The sequence below is a fragment of the Rhinatrema bivittatum genome, chromosome 8 (assembly GCF_901001135.1).
Source record: "Rhinatrema bivittatum chromosome 8, aRhiBiv1.1, whole genome shotgun sequence".
Taxonomy (NCBI): Eukaryota; Metazoa; Chordata; class Amphibia; order Gymnophiona; family Rhinatrematidae; genus Rhinatrema; species Rhinatrema bivittatum.
This window is the reverse complement of record NC_042622.1, coordinates 31,286,663-31,306,012: the sequence shown is the minus strand read 5'-3', so window position 1 is coordinate 31,306,012 and position 19,350 is coordinate 31,286,663. Positions and strand designations below refer to the sequence as shown.

General features: G+C 43.4%; 1 protein-coding gene across 3 annotated transcripts in view; it reads left to right on the top strand.

The window, feature by feature from the left end:
- Positions 1–19,350, top strand: part of STAU1 (staufen double-stranded RNA binding protein 1) — a 191,496-nt gene that overhangs the window by 96,551 nt on the left and 75,595 nt on the right. For all 3 annotated transcript variants that reach the window (XM_029611241.1, XM_029611239.1, XM_029611238.1), the window contains one exon: positions 17,623–17,718. In XM_029611241.1, coding sequence (XP_029467101.1) covers positions 17,623–17,718 — 96 coding nt within the window. The remainder of the gene's footprint in view (positions 1–17,622; positions 17,719–19,350) is intronic.

The following is a 19,350-nucleotide window of genomic DNA, read 5'->3' as shown; positions in this document are numbered from 1 at the left end:
TTTGTACAACAGGTTGTGGTGCCATCAGTGATGTCTTGAGCAGAATTTTTTGACGTGCATGTGTAAGAGTCCCCTAGTAGATATCATAGTGTGGCAGAAACTATCAGCACATTCTATGAAACAGGCAAGTTAATGGGAATTGATGCAACCAGTGTGGAGCATCTCTAAGCTAACAGCCATTATAACAGGAGTGACTATGGAGCCAGATTTGTGTTCGGTTTTACCAGTAGTCCTGAGTGAGGATAGGCTAATCTGGGTTTCTGAAGAGGATTTTCCTCCTCCAACTCCAGCTTAAAGAGTTGCCCAACCAGTGGGAGACAGTTATCTGCTAGTCAATAATTTCTTTCCCCACATAACAGAACTGCTCCAAGTTCTATATTGGTGCATACTTTGCACAAGTGCTAACCGTGTTGGGAGTAAGTCCTCACCATGAGGTGATGGATTCCCCTCCTCCAGAGGAGTTCATTCATAGGTCAGATGGTGAAGAAGTAGGCTCTGCCCACTCTGAATTTCTCCCAGATCTTTCCTCTTCGGACCAGTGGAGGTTGCTGCCTTCACCATTGAGGTTGTAGCTATGTGGCAGGAGACGAGGATTTCTGGTGCTCCATTTCTTGGATAAACTATTAAAGACTGTGAGGAAAGGAAAGGACCCACTTACATCTTCAGTTTTTTTCAACCTCCAGCAGATTCTGCAGTTATCCTGGTTCACAAACTTCTCCAGGACCTATGGATGAAGATGTGGCAAATGCCTACATTGTGCCTTTCACTGGAAAATCCAGAAGCTGGATTTTAAATATAGGGTACAGGTTGCCCCAGGATTTAGGGTGGTCCAATAGCTGCACAACTCATGATGGTAGAATCAGCATTGAAGCATACTAAGCACACTTGTGATTTTTCTAAAACTCCCCCAAGGAAGGACCCAAAGGCATTGTATGCCTTTGAGAAAATTGTTCAGGATTCTGTGCTAAGTGCCTATGTCCATAAGCTAAAACCCTCAACTGAATCTTCAGTGCTAGAACAGGCAGACTTACTTCAGGCATTGGAAGATGTGGAAGAATGAGAGAACACCTTATCCGTTCCTTATACAAAGCTTTTGATTCTGCGGTCAGGACTTTTGCGACTTCTGTAGATGCCCAGAGGCTCACATGGTTGCGAGCGAGTGGTCTTTGAGAAGGGCATGCATTATCATCTTGCTGTTGTGCCCTGACACTGTTCAACAACAAAGTCTGAGGTAGTGGCTCTGATTTAAAGAACATAAGTCAACCATAGCCATTATTAGCTGTGATGAGGCCTGCTGGCCCCTGCCAAATATACTTCTCTTACTAGCATCCATTCTTCCAGAGATGTTCCTTCTGCTGTTTTCAGTGTCATCAAGCTTTTCCCACTCAAGATCATCAGAGGGAAAGGTGTCAACCCAAAGCTCAGCAGCAGACGTAGTATAAGTTGAACACCAATTTTTGCCAAGACTGATGTCCACCTCTCCATTACTTTGGTGTGAGGATCCAGTCCTTACTTCTGGAATGGCTCTGGATCACAAAGGACTGAAAATTATGAAATATGTCTACCACTTACGCTTCCCTTGCCCTCCTCTGAACCAACAGATTTTGATCTTTACCTCCGACCCTTCTCATTCTGCCCAACTGCATTTGGAAATAGTCACTCCTTGTACAGAAGGCAGTTGAACCTGTACCTTCCTAGGAGTGTGGCCCAGGATTATATTTCTGGTATTTCCTAATCCCCAAGAAATCAGGGGGATTGAGGCCTATATTTGACTTGTGAACATGGAATAAGATGCTTCTTTAGGAAAGGTTCAAGTGAGCTCCATCCATTCAATTCTTTCTTTCATTCAACTAAGGGATTGCTTGTGTACTCTGGATCTGAAAGTCTATGCACACATTCCCATTCATCCCATCCATTGGAAATTCCTCAGGTTTGTGGTAAGGATGCATACTTTGGCCTCTTGGCAGCCCCAGGATGTTCACAAAATGCCTTGTGATTTTTTTTGTCAGCAAGGAGCCTGCATTTTCCCATTCATGGAAGATTGGTGATGAGGACTCCAGAACTAACAGAGATTGACCCAAGTCCATATGGCTTCTCCATTTCCTGGGCTTCCTGGTCCATTTTGCCAAGTCAAACCTGGTTTCATCTCAAAGAATTCTATTCATAAGAGCCTGGATACTCATTCCAGGAAAAGTGATTTTTCCCATTAAAAGAACCACATTGCTGATGGTCCTGGTAAGGTCTTTTCCTTCATTGGGATCAAGCGTCATCAAAGCTGGTACTGGTGGTTCTTAGTCATTTGGCGGCTATAGTGCATGTGGTACTGCTGACTCATCTGGAAATGTGGAGCCTTCAGTGGAGGTCTGTCCAGTTTCTGATTTGTTCCCCCCCAAAGGGGAATCCATCTCACCTCCATGTTTCAAGAACTCTCATCAGAAGTACCAGTGGTGGGAATTAGTCCTCAACAGTCAGACAAGTCATCCCTCTCTGTGGAGGAATCTAGCCAGCAGTCCGAGGATAGAGCTTGGGACACAACCATCTGGAGTATACTCTGGGAGTATTCCCCTCCAAGGTGCCCAGGCACCCTGCCCTAATTGCCATCTTCATCAGAATTATGGATTAGTGTTCCTCCACCTTTTGGAACAAATGAAGGATCTAGTTGAAATTCCTCAGATCCCCTTACCTGATCTGCTGGAGCACTTATCTCCTCCAGAAGTTCTCTCATGTTCTAAATTCTTGGATAAGCTGGGTAAGGCTATTGGGGTCATTGTCCACAGGAACAAGGATCCCCACAGTCTTCAGACTAGTTTGTATTCTAGAAACCCTTTTCAAACCAGTTCCTGTGGTATTTACAAATGAAAATGTGGGAGAACTTTGGCTTTTTGTCCTCAACCCCATCCTGGTAGTCAGGAACTTGAACGTTAAATACAGAGTTCAGTAGTCTTCCTGAGTTTGGAATAGTTCAAGTACCATACCAGTTAGTGGTAGTGAAATCTACTTTAAAACTAGCTATAACGGCCAGAGATTTTTTACATTTACATTTGAGATTTATGAATTACCTAACACTAAAATAAGCCTAGGCGATTTACAAGGGTACAAGCATAAAATAATAAATCTTAATAAAATACATAGAAAGTTAAAAGAACTATAATTATTCTCCTCTATCTCTTTCTATTTCTTACATTCCCAGTTCATTAGCCCTTGTTAATTGTAACTGCTTCTCTTCATCACGTTATTTATGTTTTTTGGTTGTATTATCCGCACCCCTGTTTTCTGTAAACCGACATGATGTGAACGAGTTCATGAATGCCGGTATAAAAAAACCTTAAATAAATAAATAAATAAACTATATATAAGACATACAAAATATAGATAAGACAACTAAAAACACAAGATAAAATTTAAAACAAAAATAATAAAACTAAAAAATAAGTCAATTTGAACAAAAACATTTTGAGGCATTTTCTGACATTCTTAATCGAGTCACATTGATGCAACTCTAATGGAAATTAATTCCAAAGAGTGGGACCGGCTACTGAGAATGAGCACTCATGAGTCATATGTAGTCATGCAAATCTCGGAGATGGTTGATAAAACTTTAGAATAGCATTTGGCAATGGACAACTTTGGTCGTAAATCAGTTTGAATATTGTCATGCCAATTATGTATTTTATTCTTTCGCAACTGGGAGCTAGTTGAGATTAATCAATATAGGGATGGTGTGATCAAAACGCCTTAAGCCAGTGACCAAATGAGCAGATGAGTTCAGCAATGACTGTAAAGGTTGAAGTGTTATGAGAGGCAGACAGAGATATAGACTATTGCATAGTCAATAATGGGAAATATCAAAGCTTGTAAAACAGTGCGAAATTCAGGCGAAAACAGTCATTTTTTGAGACCAGAAATGACACACAGTCTGAAGAATCCTTGTTTAATAACTTGTTTGATTTGGGGATGGAAAGAGAGAGTATTGTCTAAGACTACACCAAGACTTTAGACTTGTTTCTTCTATGGAAAAACAGAGTTTTCTAAAGAGAGAACTTTTTCTGAAAAATCTAAGTATGGACTATCAATGGGAAGAAATTCGGTTTTGGACATGTTAAGTGAAAGCTTGTTATATTGAAGCCAATTTTTAAGAGTAGTAAAACAAATATTGAGATGTTCAATAGTATCATGCCAAGTAGATCGTATATGCAGAACAAACTGAATATCATCTGCATATACTTTATAGCAATCTGTGAGGGTAGAAAGAATTTTACAGATAGGAGCGAGATGTATATTGAACAATACGGAAGACAAAGCAGAACCTTGAGGAACACCAGTTTTGATATGGCTATAGGGTGAAATTTCATTGTTAAACTTGAACGATTGAAAATGATCAGAAAGGTATGATCGAAACCAATCTAACACTTTACTACATAAGCCGCCACATTCTTGTAATCTAAAAAGGAGAATTTCATGGTCAATAATATCAAAAGCCGAAGATATATCAAGTAAAATAAGTAAATATTGTTGACCATTATTGATTCCTCTCCTCAGTATATCTGTCAAAGAAAGTAGCAAATGTTCTGTGCTCATGGCATGCCTAAAAATGTATTGATGTGGGTCAAGAAGGTCATACTTTTCAAGATGGTCAGTTAATTGACTCAAAACTGCGGCCTCCAGGATCTTCAAGAAGAAAGGCAAGGAGGAGATTGTACTGATCCCAGCAATTACAGACCAATCTAAATTGTTCTTTTTAAGAACTGGATGAACCATAGCTTTCTTTAAACTTGGGGGTATAACACCCTCAGTTAGGGACAAATTAATGAGATGCGAAAGTGTGGGAGATAGTGTTTCCCTGGATATCTTGAATAAGGAAGTAGAGCAATTATTTTCTGGGCACATTGTATCATTGTTTGCAATAAGATTGTTAACTTCAAAATATACAAAGTCAGAAGTGTCCCATGTTGAAGAAATTTGAGGAGATGGATTGGCGTACCAGTTTGGAATGTTTGAAAAGGCAAGAAAAAGCTTCTCCATTTTTAAATTAAAATATATGTGAAAAGATTCTGCAGTGAGAGAGTCAATTGAGGAGAAGCTAGAGGGATTAGGATTAGTAAATCTCTTGGCAACTGAAAATAATACTTTGGGATTATAACTGACCTTTCGAATTTGCTGTGAATAGAATTCTTTCTTGGCATTCATGATTAAAGATTGGTAAGTTTTAAGAATAGAACGGAAAAGACTGGCATTCTCAGAGGATGGATGCTTTCGCCAACTGTGCTCTGATTTTCTTAAGATTTGACAGGCATTTTTGATAGGCAGATTAAGCCAAAGATGGTGATTTAGATTTTTTGTCAATGATTCTCAAAGGGGCAATATAATTGAGAACAGTTTCTAAAGTGGATTCCCAGTGAGATAAAGCATCAGAAATGTCAACATGGGGAAATTTGGATAGTAATGGAGTAATAATGGGGGAGAAGAGAGTGTGATCAATATTACCACGGCAAGGTAGCTCCAGCACATTATGAGAAGATTGAGGCATTGCATAAGAAATTGGTAAGAGAAATTTGATTAAAAAATGATCAGACCAGGGAATATGAGAAACTTTTAAGGATGGAGAACAGTGATGCTGAAGGGAACCATTGTCAAAAACACAGTCAAGTGTATGGCCTATCCTATGAGTGGGAATTTGAATGATTTGATGCCAACCTAGAGACGATAAACTATCTAAAAAGAAAGCACATAGAATAGGAATTGGAATTGCATTAATAATGTAAAATTAAAATCTCCAAGTATGATCATATTGTTTAAATCAAATTTTGGAAAGTAATAGTTGCTCAAGAAAAGGGGATAATCAGTTGATAAAAGTTTAGGAGGGGAATAAACTAAACAAATAGAAAAAAGATTTGAAGAAATTGCAAACATTTTAATTGTAGAGTTACCATTCAATTTTGATATTCCATTTGTTTTTTTAAATAATAAATAGACCGCCACCCCTTTTCCTTTTGACATGGTTGCAAGACAAAGGAATAACTTGGGGGACAAATTTGATTTAAAACAATATAATCAGAATCTAGCAGCCATGACTCAGGAAATAAAATTCTAATTGCTCTTCATGAATGAAATCATACATAAATTGAAGTTTGTTTCTAATAGATTGAGCATCGACTAAGCACAGTGAAACGCTTGTAGGTAAAACATCAGAAGTTGATATTGTTAATGGAATTTGTTTAAGGCAAGGTGGCCATCACGAACAATTATAAACTCTAATATTAAACATTATGAACTCTAATATTAAGATTTTTCCAAAATCCCTTCCCCCAACCCATTGGTAAGGACCAAAGGATGATGGACAGTTTCAGGAAGAAAATTTTCCAGAGCTCATCAACCAGCTGAAGCCTCTCATAGAATCTCTGGACAGGGAAAAGGAAGATTATCAGCAGGCTGTCCTGGATGTAGAGAGCGCCTCCTCATCCGGTCGTTATATGAATCATTTGACACTGTGGAAAGATCCTTGCCAGGACATGCCGGATGGGTTGGTTGAGGGCCAGCAACTTGTGTAAAGGATGTTCATGACAAGTTTTTTCGGGGCCAGGTTAGTGAAAACTGTGGCCCAGATTGTCTTACCCTCATTGCTCCAGTTTTACCCAGGCAAGTGTCATTCTCTTCATCAGGTTGTTGGTCTGCCACCAATTTCCGTGGGATCTGGTCCAGCTCTACTAATTCAAAAGAGGATTGATTATCATCCAATCTTCCTTTCCCTGAGCTTGATAACATGAAGTTGAGCACTCAATGGTCTCCGGATTGCTACTATGTAAGAAGGTTGACGGCCAGGAAGCAGTCTACTAGAAGAGCATACGGTTTTAAATGGAAGCGGTTTTCACCTTGGTGTCAGGCAGACTCCCTGACCTGTTCTCCTGTGCTTCAAAAGATCTGCTTCAGTACTTGCTTTCCCTCTCCTATTTGGGTCACGGTATGTCGTTTGTCATGGTGAATCTCATTGCCATTGTCTCTTATCACCCTCAAGTGGATGGAAAGCCGATCTCCTTCTATCCTCTGGTATTGAAGTTTTTGAAGGGATTGTACATTACTAGACCTCCGGTTGCAAAACCACTGTTTCCTAGAGTAGCCAGATGGACTCAGGACCAATGGGTTATGCTCCCCTGCCAGCAGAGGGAGACTGAGTCAGATTTCAAAGCTGACAGCACCCTACGTACACACCTTCAGTGACCTCAGCCCTTCAGTATTCTCCATCTCCAGCAGATGGTGGATGTACCTCTCCCTATTGGGATTGCTGTACTTTTTGGAAGGAGAAATTCTACATTTAAATTGGAGAAAGAATTAAGCCCCACTCCCCTGCGGTGAGACCTAAAGGTCCCTCCCCCAGTTGAGAATTCCTGAGGCAATTTCCGAGATCCCTCAGAGGTGTGCCTTGGTCCGGTAGCCGATTCCTGGTGTGGACTTTGCTGCTTAAGCAGCTGAAAGGCAGCAGATGCAGGAAGCCAAGCATGGCGGTGACAGCCAAAGCCCTCTCCCCTACTCCCCCCCGCAGCCCGAGACTGTCTCAGTACTTAACTGGTAAGTGCTGAGCCCAGGTAAGTTAAAAAGATAAATAAATAAATAAATTTACTTCCTGGTTCAGAGAAGTTTGGAGGGATTTCGGTAACACTTCCGGTCTCCTAGTTTGGCACGCCGTACCGACATCATTTCTGATCCAGTTGGGGTAAGGGGAAGTGGGCTTCCAAGTGGGTTGAGCGGCCCCCCAGTGGGCTAGGCCCCACTTAGGCTTGGTTGGCACGCCATGTGGTAAGTCACAGCGGCACCATCTTGCACGCGTCTTTGTACGTGCCATATTGCCCTCCGTAGACCGTCGGTACGTGCTGTGTGCTTAACATCGTGTGTTTACATATGTGCACAACCTACTGAGCGCAGAATAGAGGTATAGTCTGTCACACAGGCTGTGCATGCACCTCACCGCGTCCCGCCTAGGTGCCCGAAATCTGTGTGCTTAAATTTTAAGCGCAACAGAACACACGGTTACCACCGCCAATGGCTCCGGCATCCAAGAAACATAAGTGCCTTTCTCTCTGCACTGCTTGTCATATTAGTGCTTCACAGACTAACTTTATTTCCAACTTATGTCAGCACTGTGAGGAAGCACAGGGAAAGTTGGCTTCCCCGGTCTTTGCTAAAACTGGCTTCTCCCATTCAGAGGATGGGTTAGCCACAGCCTTAACTGTAAGTACCCTGGGACTGGGTCATTCGTGGGAAGGGGAAATTCAGTGGCACCTACCCCATTACCTCCTGGGCTAGGCATGGATCCGGTTGCCTTCTCTTGGATAAAGTTTTCCACAACCTCAGCCGGTAAGCCCCCCCTCTCACAATCCTATCGGCAGACTTCGCCTCACCAGGGGTATCCTGGCAGGGACCCAGACGGCATGGAGGAAGATGGTGAAATTCCCCCTGGTTTAGAACCGTATCAGATAGTGCTAGTTTTTCCATAGAGATGAATTGTCGGCCCTGGGTTCCCAGACCTGAAGATGCTGGGAGTTACTGGGGCGGGCTGTATACCAGAACCAAAGAATAATCCCATTCTGATTTCCCTCGGAAAGCCTCTTGCTATTTTTCCACAACTGGAAGCCATCCAGCGTAGCTCTCTGCTTCAACGACAGGGGGGAAATGAAGAAAAGATGATTTATATTCAGACAACACCAACAAGGACTGAATTACATAGTATGGGTAAACAAATAAGCATGGGTGTAGCTTGCTTGTTACGGCGGTTACTACCCCGATTCAATTAAGCCTGATACTTCACTGTCAATGCATATCCAGCATAGCTCTCTGCTTCAACTGCAGGGGGGAAGGAGAAAAGTGGATTTATATTGACTGAATTGCACAGGCTGGGTAAACAAGCGTGGGAGTAGCTTGCTTACAGGCCGATACAGTAAGGACGCGGTAGAAAGAGTGCGGCAGTGCCGTGCGCATCCTCGGTTGCCGCACGCACAGTTCGGATCACATACCGCTCGATACAGTATTTAAATGGCACGCAAATGCAAGCCACGTCCAAGAAATGTCCATGAAGTGCAATCCATTTTACTGTATAGAGCGCTATACAGCGCCTATACAGTATCCTGGGTGCGCTGGTACCTGTCATTTCAAATGTCATTTCAAATGACAGGTACCAGGAAGTGGATTCCAACTTTAAGCAAAAGAAAAGGATCAGAGAAGTATCAGCAGGCCATTAACAGCAAGGGTCATGATTTAGCAAGACAATTCCCCTAGGGGAAAAAATACAATTAAATCAGACCAAAAGAAAAACGTATTAGGAAGGACCTGTTGTTTCCAAGCATAACCTAAACTCTTGCCTGCCCAACCTAAAATCCAAAGCACCGGGAAAGCCACTCTTCAGATCGGAAGGACGAAAGATTTTTTGTAAGCGTCCCAGTTCCTCTCTCCGCTATGTCGATGCATTCTCCTTTCCACTGCAATGCGAACAGTATTCTGAAAAATAACTTTCAAACCCAGGGTGGTCGAGCATTGTTGTGCTTGATAAAACCTGCACTCCACAGGATCGGGCAAACTTTCCCCCAGCCCCCGCTCACCTGCCCTGGCCGCGTCCATGGGTGCAGGTCTCCGGAGCAGCCCCAGTCCTCTCCCCCCTTGTCCCAGGGGCAGCCGGCGGCGAGAGCGGCTTCAGCAGCCCGGGGCGGATCGGGTGCTCCCCATGCGAGACGGCTTCCAGCAGCCCTCACCGGCGATGGTGAATGAGCACACGCCGTGACCTCTGACATCCAGCCGGGCGCTCAGGTCACGGCGTGCGTTCATGCACCCTCGCCGGCGTGGGCTGCTGGAAGCCGCCTCGCATGGGGAGCGCCTGATCCGCGCTGGGCTACTGAAGCCGCTCTCGCCGCCGGCTGCTCCCGGGAGGAGGGGAGAGAGGACTGGGGCTGCTTCGGAGACCAGCACCCATGGATGCGGCCAGGGCAGGTGAGCGGGGGCTGGGGGAAAGTTTGCCCGATCCTGTTACTCCACCACCATGGGTTTGAAAGTTATTTTTCAGAATACTGTTCGCATTGCAGTGGAAAGGAGAATGCATTGATATAGCGGAGAGAGGAACTGGGACGCTTAAAAAAAATCTTTCATCCTTCCAGTAATGGGATTAGTCGCGATCTGAAGAGTGGCTTTCCCGGTGCGTTGGATTTTAGGTTGGGCAGGCAAGAGTTTAGGTTATGCTTGGAAACAACAGGTCCTTCCTTTCTGCTCCGGAGCTGTCAGCGCACCCGCACGGGAGACCAGCACCCATGGATGCGACCAGGGCAGGTGAGCGGGGGCTGGGGGAAAGTTTGCCCAATGCTGGCTCCTCTAAAGGTCTTGTCCCGGGGGGTGAGGGGGTCGTTTGCTCGTGAAATTTCGTCTCTCTGACCTGACGCTCCACACTAACGCAGGGGTAAGGGTAAGCGGTAAATTAGCAGGTTAAACACGCGGCAAAACTGCAGGTTAAAAAGGCGATAATCGGGGCGCACGTTACTGTATGGGAGGGAATAGCTAATCCGATCGTTTACATATATACATGCCGCGGGCGGAAAGGTTTACCCGTTGATTTAAAGAAGCGGTAAGGATGGGTTAAAAGGGATAGTGAATCGCGGGTTGGACTTACGCGGCCAAATTGTGGGTACAAAGTGGGTTAGAAGCAGGGTAACTGCGGCCGCGCTTTACTGTATCTGCCTGTTAATGAGGAAGTTACTACCCCTAACCAATCAAGCTAGATACTTAATTTAAATGCAATTCCAGCACTGCTCTCTACATTAATGGCGGGGATGGAAGGGAATTGGAACCAAAAAGTTACTAAGGGCCAAGAGTAACAGAAGTATGAGAAACAAAACAAGTGTGAAAGCTAGCTGGGCAGACTGGATGGGCCGTTTGGTTTTCTTCTGCCATCATTTCTATGTTTCTGTGATTGACCTGGAATGGGATGCCCCAGAAGCAAGTTTTAAAGGGGGACGAGTGTTAGCTCTATACTCACTGGATCCAGTAGTTAGTGTGTTTGCGTTTCCCTAAAGTGGATGCACTGGTCTGTGCTGTCTCTAAGTGAACAACTATCCCAGTGGAGGGAGGAGCGGCCTTGAAGAATGCACACAGTAGATAGATGGAGTCCATTCTTAAACAGGCCTTTGACGCAGTAGCAATGACCTTACAGATTGCTTCTTGTTGTGCCCTGGTAGTTTGTTCGTGTCTACTCCTCTCTTAGGAGGTGGATAACTTGGGGGGGAATTCCAGGGCGGTTATGGAATCCACTGCCTTTTTAGCTGACACGGGCTCAGATCTAGTCTGTACTTCGGCCAGAGGCGTGGCCTCAGTGGTGGTGGCCAGAAGACAGCTATGGCTACGGAATTGGTCAGCAGACGCAACCTCCTAGGCAAATCTTACAAAGATGCCCTTTAAAGGATCACTCCTTTTTGGAAGCGAATTGGAAAAGTTCCCGGCTTCCAGAAGATAAGAGAAAGCAGTTACAGTGCACCTTGCCTATGAGGGGTCGATCCCGGGGCTCTCAACGCTTTCGCCCGTACAGAAACTCGACATTTCAGAGGTCGCGGCCCTATGGGGAGGTCTCAGTCCTTTCGTAGTCGAACCTGAGTTCAGGATAAACCGGGGCAGGTTGAGATAGGGGGTTGATTGTCCCTCTTCTACCAGCAGTGGGTCGATATCACTTTGGACAAATGGGAAATGGATGTCATATGAGAAGGATATGTACTGGAATTTCACAGCTCTCCTCGGGACATATTCGTAAAGTCTCCTTGCCACTCCCAGCACAAGAAGCAGGCAGTGGAGACTACTGTTTTAAGGCTTTTCAGGATGAAGACTATAATCCCGGTACCTGCGCCCCAGGAAAATATGGGACATTATTCCATCTATTTCATTGTACCCAAGAAGAAAGATTCCTATCTCCCCCATCCTGGACCTCAAGAGCATCAACAGACGTCTACGAGTGAATTATTTCCGCATGGAAACCCTACACTCCGTGATAATGGCCGTTCAGTTGGGAGAGTCTTTAACCTCCCTGGACCTATCCAAAGCCTATCTACATATTCCAATCAAGACCACAGCGTTTCCCACACTTTGCGGTACTGGGTCGCCATTATTAGTTCCAGGCACTGCCCTTTGGCCTAGCCACCACCCTCCAAATATTTTCCAAGATTATGGTGGTCATAGCGGCAGTATTGAGAAAAGAGGGAATCCTGGTGCACTTGAACTTGGAAGACTGGTTGATCTGGCCAAGTCCGTGGAAGAGTGTCTCCAGGTGACCAACAGGGTGACCACCTTGCTTCAGAAACTTGGTTGGGTCATAAGCCTGGACAAAAGCAGTCTCAAACCAACCCAGTCCTTGGAATATCTGGGAGTCTGGTTCGACACCAGGCAGGGAAAGGTCTTCCTTCCGACCACGTGGATAAGGATGTTGATGTCCCCAAGTACGTCGGTTGATGAGCATGATCTCCCAAGTTCTTTGTTTGATGGCGGAAATCCTGGAAGTAGTGCCATGGGCGAGGGCACACATGTGACCACTTCAACGCTCACCACTGTCACATTGGAACCCCCAGTCTCAAGACTATTCGGTTCGTCTCCGTTTACCAATGGGAGTATGCTCTCGGCTTCAGTAGTGGCTGCAGGAAGCTCATCTGAGCAGGGGTGTACCCCTGTTCTCTCCAAACTGGATGGTCCTCACCACAGATGCGAGCCTCCGGGGCTGGGAAGCTCTCTGTCAGGAGCTGATGGCCCAGGGACGTTGGATCGAAGAAGAGGCCCTCTGGAACATCAACCTCCTGGAAGCCTGGGCAGTCAGATTGGCGTGTCTACAATTCAGCCACAGACTCCAGGGTCAAGTGGTCCAAGTAATGTTGGACAACACAACGACGGTAGCCTACATCAACCGCCAAGGTGGAACCAAAAGCCAGCAATTGTCACAGGAGATAAATCTCCTTATGGAATGGGCAGAAATACATCTACAGATGATCTCAGCCTCCCACATCACAGGAAAAGACAATGTCAGAGCAGATTTTCTAAGCAGGGAGAGTCTGGATCCAGGAGAGTGGGTGTTGTTGGCCAAAACCTTTCAGCTGATAGATTGCTGGGGTCTCCCGTTGATCAACCTGCTGGCCACATCTCACAGCGCAAAGGTTCCCTGATTCTTCAGTCGCAGAAGAGATCAGTGGTCCCTGGGGATTGATGCTCTCGTTCAGACCTGACCGGAAGAAGAGTTGCTATATGCTTTCCCTTTGTGGCCCCTGCTGGGCAGGGTCATTCGCAGAATCGAGCACCACAGGAGATTAGTCCTACTAGTATCTCCAGATTGGCCCAGGCGTCCATGGTATGTGGACATATGGAGACCCCCCTGTGCCTCCTACCACACAGGAACCTGTTACAGCAGGGACCGGCCCTTCACAAGGATTCGACTCTATTCTATCTTACACTCTGGCCCTTGAGAGGGCTTACCTGATGAAGCGAAGATATACTGCAGCTGTATTTGCCGCCTTACTCTGTGCGCCGAAGTTCTCTACGTTCCTAGCGTATGTGCGGGTCTGGAGAGTATTTGAGGCCTGGTGGCAAGGAACACAGTGTCCCCCCTCTAGCAGTCAAAATCCCTCTTAATTCTGGAATTTTTGCAGGATGGCTTGAATAAAGATTTGGCCCTTATTGTCTTAAAGGTCCAGGTAGCGGATCTCTCCTGTTTCAGGGGTGAGGTGAACGGAACCCGCCTGTCGGCTCCATCCGAATATTGCCTGTTTTTTGAAAGGGTGAAGCACCTCCGGCCACCCCCTATGGTGGTCAGTTCCCTTGTGGAATCTTAATCTAGTATTGGAATTTTTGGCAGGGCCCTCCTTTTGGCCATTGCGCAGTCTTTCCTTGCATTTATTAACCTTGAAAACGGTGTTCCTGGTGGCTATAAGCTCGGCATATTGGTTCCCTGAACTGCAGGCATTGTCGTGTCAGGAACCATTCCTCTGGATGACTCCAGGAGTGTTACAGCTTCGTACCATTCCATTCCTTTTGCCCAAGGTAGTCTCGGAGTTTCATTTGAATCAGTCCATTTTGTTGCCATCCCTAGATAAGCACAAGGATGCGTAAAAATATCACCTCCTCCATTATTTGAATGTCAGACATTTGGTGCGGTATCTGGAAATTTCAGAACCAGTCCGAAAGATGGATCACCTGTTTGTCCTTCATGGTGGAAGGAAGCAGGGCGAACCAGCTTCACGGTCTACCATAGCTCGCTGGATTAAGGAGGTGGTCACGGGAGCCTATGTGGAGGCAGAAAAGCCATTACCTTCTCAGGTTAAAGCTCATTCCACTAGGGCTTAGACGGTCTCATGGGCGGAAGCTAGACTGCTGTCTCCCATCGATATCTGCCGAGCGGTGATATGGTCCTCCTTGCACACCTTCTCCAGGTTCTATCGCCTGGACATACAGGCCCAAGAGGACGCAGCCTTTGCAAGGATGGGGTTAATCGGACCGCGGGCAGCCTCCTGCCCCATCAGGATTAGCTTTTGTACATCCCATTGGTCCTGAGTCCATCTGTCTACACGCTAGGAAATGGAGATACTTACCTGATTATTTTGTTTTGTTTAGTGTAGACAGATGGACTTGGCATCCCACCAACGGCTGCCCAAGAACGGTGAAAAGGATTTGCCCGTGGAGTGGGTATCAATTCCAAGAGATTATGGATAAATCATCATCCAGTCCCTAGATCAGGGAATCTGTATTCTTACTGGGGTTCAGTGTTTATGAATGGTTGAGTACAGTTATGGTTACCCATTTTTAATCATGTTTTTTCAATAGTATGCCCACAGTGGCTTTTCAAGAGAATACTGAATGGCTGAGGTCACTTCAGGGGTGTATGTAGGGTGACGTCAGCTTTGAAATCTGACTCCGTTTCCACCTGCTGCCAGGGGAGCATTAACCCAATTGTTCTTGACTCCATCTGTCTACACTAAGGAAAACAAAATTATCAGGTAAATAATTTCTCCAGTGCCATGCGTCGTCTTGGCACAGTTGATGAAACCTTCCTACGAGTCTGCTTCTTTAAAGTTTATTTGGAAAATGGTATTCCAAGTTGCCATCACTTTGGCTAGAAGAATCAGCGAGCTATAAGCATTGGTTCATTAATCTCCGTACCTGCAATTTTTCCACAACAGGGTGGTGCTCCATATGCACCCTAAGTTTCTGCCAAAAGTGATTTCTGCAATTCATTTAAGTCAAACCATTGCTTTGCCCACATTCTTTTTAAACCTCATACATAAAGGGGAGAAAGCCCTCACTTCGCTGGACTGTAAAAGGGTCTTAGCTTATTATGTGAAGACTAGAGCTCAACTACATTGTTGGACTTTCAACTTTTTGTCTCTTATATTCCTAACAGACTGGGAGTGGCTGTTTCCAGACACACATTGTCCAATTGGCTAATGAGCTGAATTGCACATAGTGGTCTGGAGGCCAGCCAGATATAGCAGACAAAGCTTATCAAATAAGAGCCATGGCTACCTCAGTGGTTCATGTAAGAGCCATGTTCATTGAAGACCTATGTAAAGCTGCAGCTTGGTCATCAGTTCATTCCTTCACATCCCTTTGCTGTCTGGATGATCTCTCAATGGGCAAATAGTTTTGTGCAGTCTGTTCAATCAGTAGTTCACTCTTCATGGGGAGGGAATATATACAGGTTCCAGGTTGCTTTTTTAGTAAGTACTCAGTTATGCATCCCTCAGCTTGGGACTCCCCACATGTCATGACTAATTCAGCCCAATGGAGAAAACAGTTTGCTTAGCGTAAATGGAGTTCTCTGTAGACAGGATGAATTATGCATGCTGAATGCCCATCCACCTGCTGGAGATTTGACTACCCAGCTAGAACAAAGCTCTAGAATCAACTGAGGGGCTCACGAGACAGTGAATATGCAGGAACTCCTGCACATGCTCATTTGGTAAAACTTACTGAGCTGGAGATTTGGGTCCATTCAATGCTGTTGGATAGCATCACCCACATATCTTGGCTAATTCATCCTGCCTATGGAGAACCCCATTTACAGCAAGTAGACTTGCTAACTTTACTAATTGTACTATGAACAGGGCAGCCAACTCCTGTCCTCAAGAGTCACAAATAGGCCAGGTTTTTGGATATCCACAATGAATATGCATGTGAGAGATTTTCATGCATTGTCACTACTGTATCCAAATCTCATGTATATTCATTGTGGATATCTGGCTCTTGTGGACTAGAGTTGGTCAGTCCTGTATTATTGTATATTAATGTTACATTTTAAGTATTAATGTATTGTCAGCATTTTACATTCTTAACATATGATTTGAAAGTTGCTGATCTTAAAATGGTCTCTCATAAGTATATACTACTATTTTTCTAGTGTCATGAACTCTTAATGAGATGAATGACAAGCCAGGAATTGGAAGTAACTCAGAACCCCTCCTCACTGCATATCCTTCGTATGGGTCAGTCTCATGCCCCAAAGTACAGAGTAATAACTGCTCATTGTGACATACTCTATACCTGCTGAGTAGCTGAATATAACTAGGGCTTCTAATTTTAGGTGTTGATAAATTGTAAATTTAGGTGGGGATTTTTTTCCAGCTAATAGGGTGCTTTTTGAGGGATACTAAAAATTTGTATTTTTGTGGCACAAGTACTTTTGTTACCTTTTTCCGTCTGATTTGTGGAGCTAGGGCATCATTAGCATGGAAAAGGCACCAAAAGAAAACAAATCCAGGGTTGGCAAAGAAGGGGTGAGAGAGCACTAGGGGAAGTAATGTTTTTCTGGTGTTTATCTAATACACACCTTTTTTTTTTAATTTATTTTTTGCATCGGGGTGTTTTATTGAGATTTATCGGTTACAACCTAAAATCAGAAGCCCCAGATATAACCAGCCAGTGTGCTGGAACTTTCTGCATTAAACTTCACCTGGAACCTTTTTTGAATCGTGTAACCCTTTATTGTAACTTTCAGATGGAAACAGACAGATACCTTAATGTTATGCACTTATCCTTGGAAAAGTGTGCAAAGAGCAGTCTAGCCAGTTTGTACTACCTCTGTGCATGCTGCTTGCTCTAAGTTAAATTCAGATACTTGGGTTTTATGGTACTGCTAGTACAGTATGATTGACTGTGATGGAAAAGGGTGTGTAACCAACCTTTTGAAACCTTAACAAATCAAAAATGTTATTGCTAAAATGCCTCTTTCAGAATTGCTTTTCCTTTCATTTTAAAATCGATCAATCTCTATTGAAGTGTAAATGATAAATGCAGGAAAATAAAAAAAAAAAAAATTCAGTCCTTAATTTTCATAGTTTTCTTTTTATGTAAATATTTAATATTTGAAGCTTTTGGTTCATGGGAAGCTTTTGGACATAGCTCCATTTTTTAAACATTCTTTTTGCCTTTGAAGGTAGCCACTTGTGTCTGTTGTATTAAAATTGAATACAATACATTGTAATATCTTGATCTTTTGATGCAGCTCTTAAATTCTGTATCTTGAGGCAAATCATTAAATAGCCAACTTTATTATCCTTGTAGCTCTGCAGATATTGGATAACTTGAAATTATCAACTAATTTTTTAAAATTGTTCTTATTTTATTTCAAAGGTTAATGGAAAAGAGCCAGATGATAATCTCAACAAATCTGAAATAAGCCAGGTGTTTGAGATTGCACTTAAAAGGAACTTGCCTGTGAATTTTGAGGTATAGTTTGTATTTTTAGTCTTAATTGACATGCAGTGAAGTCTCTTTATATAAAAAGCATTATAAAAAGAAACTGTCCCTGGAGGTGAACATTGTGGGATTATCTGTGGTAGCAATCTTTGGCTCTGATTCTGTCATGCATTTGAATATTGGAGTCATTAATACTTAACAAGAGTACTTTTAAGGATTAAAGGCTATGTTTTGGCACAGTTTAGTTATATTGTGAATGTTTTGGGTAAAAGCATTTGCATAAACATGTGTTTTTAAGAACAAGCTGCTCTTGCTGCATGATTTACACTTGAGGTTGTAAATCCTTCATTGCTTGACAGCCATCTGTTCTGAAAAGGATTGTGATGTCAGACAGTGAATTGGTCGAGGATAAGCAGCAGGAGCCTCTGATCCCCTTAAACAAAGATCCTTGTCTGCCAAAATAAAATAAGTGAAAGCAAAAATACAAAAATGGTAGTAATCTTTAATTTTTAACAGTTTCAATCAACATGTTATGAATCTAGTTTTGCAATCTTATGCATTTAAATGTTTCAACAATGATTTATTTAACTACCATTTTGAAATTTGTACTCCAATATTTTGTTGTGTTTTCTGCTTCAGTGGTAACTTTGGAACATGCTTAAAGTAGTTAATCTATTTTACATCACCTAGAGTACCTAGAATGGGGCCTATGGATGACAGAAAGGGAGCACTCTTGAATTCCTGGCAAGTACTAGCCCAAAATGCTAGGTGAAGGATAGTTTTGTTTAAAAAAACAAAATGAAACACTTTCTTAATATAGGTCCAAATTGCTTATACGTAGAAGGACCTTATGCACCTGAAAAACTTGCATCAGCAAATCAGATTGTAAGAAATATTCTTCTAGCCCTTAAAGCCTTTTACAGATGTCCATGGATTGAGACAGGTATACCGTCAACATTAATGATTTTCTAAAACCTGTGCAGTTAATTTGTTACACTACCAAACATTGGTAGAGATGAACTCCTTGCATATAGAACAGTTTCAGATGCTGCATTTATAGGTGTGTCTGAGTTCTACACTTTGACCTCTTCCAGCATGGAAGGTTATTCAGTAAGGGTTTAATGGGTCTTTTGTTTTCTGGTTATTGGCCTCCCAAGTTATTTGCTGCCCTTTCAAATACCTGGGTGGCAATGCATGTTCATTTTCCAATGAAGACAAGGCATGTGTTAATCCCACATGGTGAATTTCAGACCATTGTATCAGCTGTGTGTGTATACATTTTCTAAGGCAAAATACCTTCAAGGGTAAACAAAACAAGAAATCATGTGACAAACTGTGCCCTATAAAGCGACTTTTGGGAAATACAGGTCTTGGACGGTGGGCTGGCTGTCCAGCTAAAGTCTGCCGATGTGTGATGGTACTTTACTTTCATCCTATAGCTCAAATTAAAAAGAAGTTCAACTGGCAGATGGTTATTTATGCTTTTGGTTGCTAAAACCTGTTTGGTTCAGCTTTTTACAACACTGTGTGGATCATTTTGAAGCAGTTATACAACCAGTTAGATTGATAGTTTCTTAATGAACTGAACATCCTGTTGTGCTGATGTATGTCACTGACTCTAACCGCACAGCTCTTTTTTTTTTTGCTTTTACATATATTGCT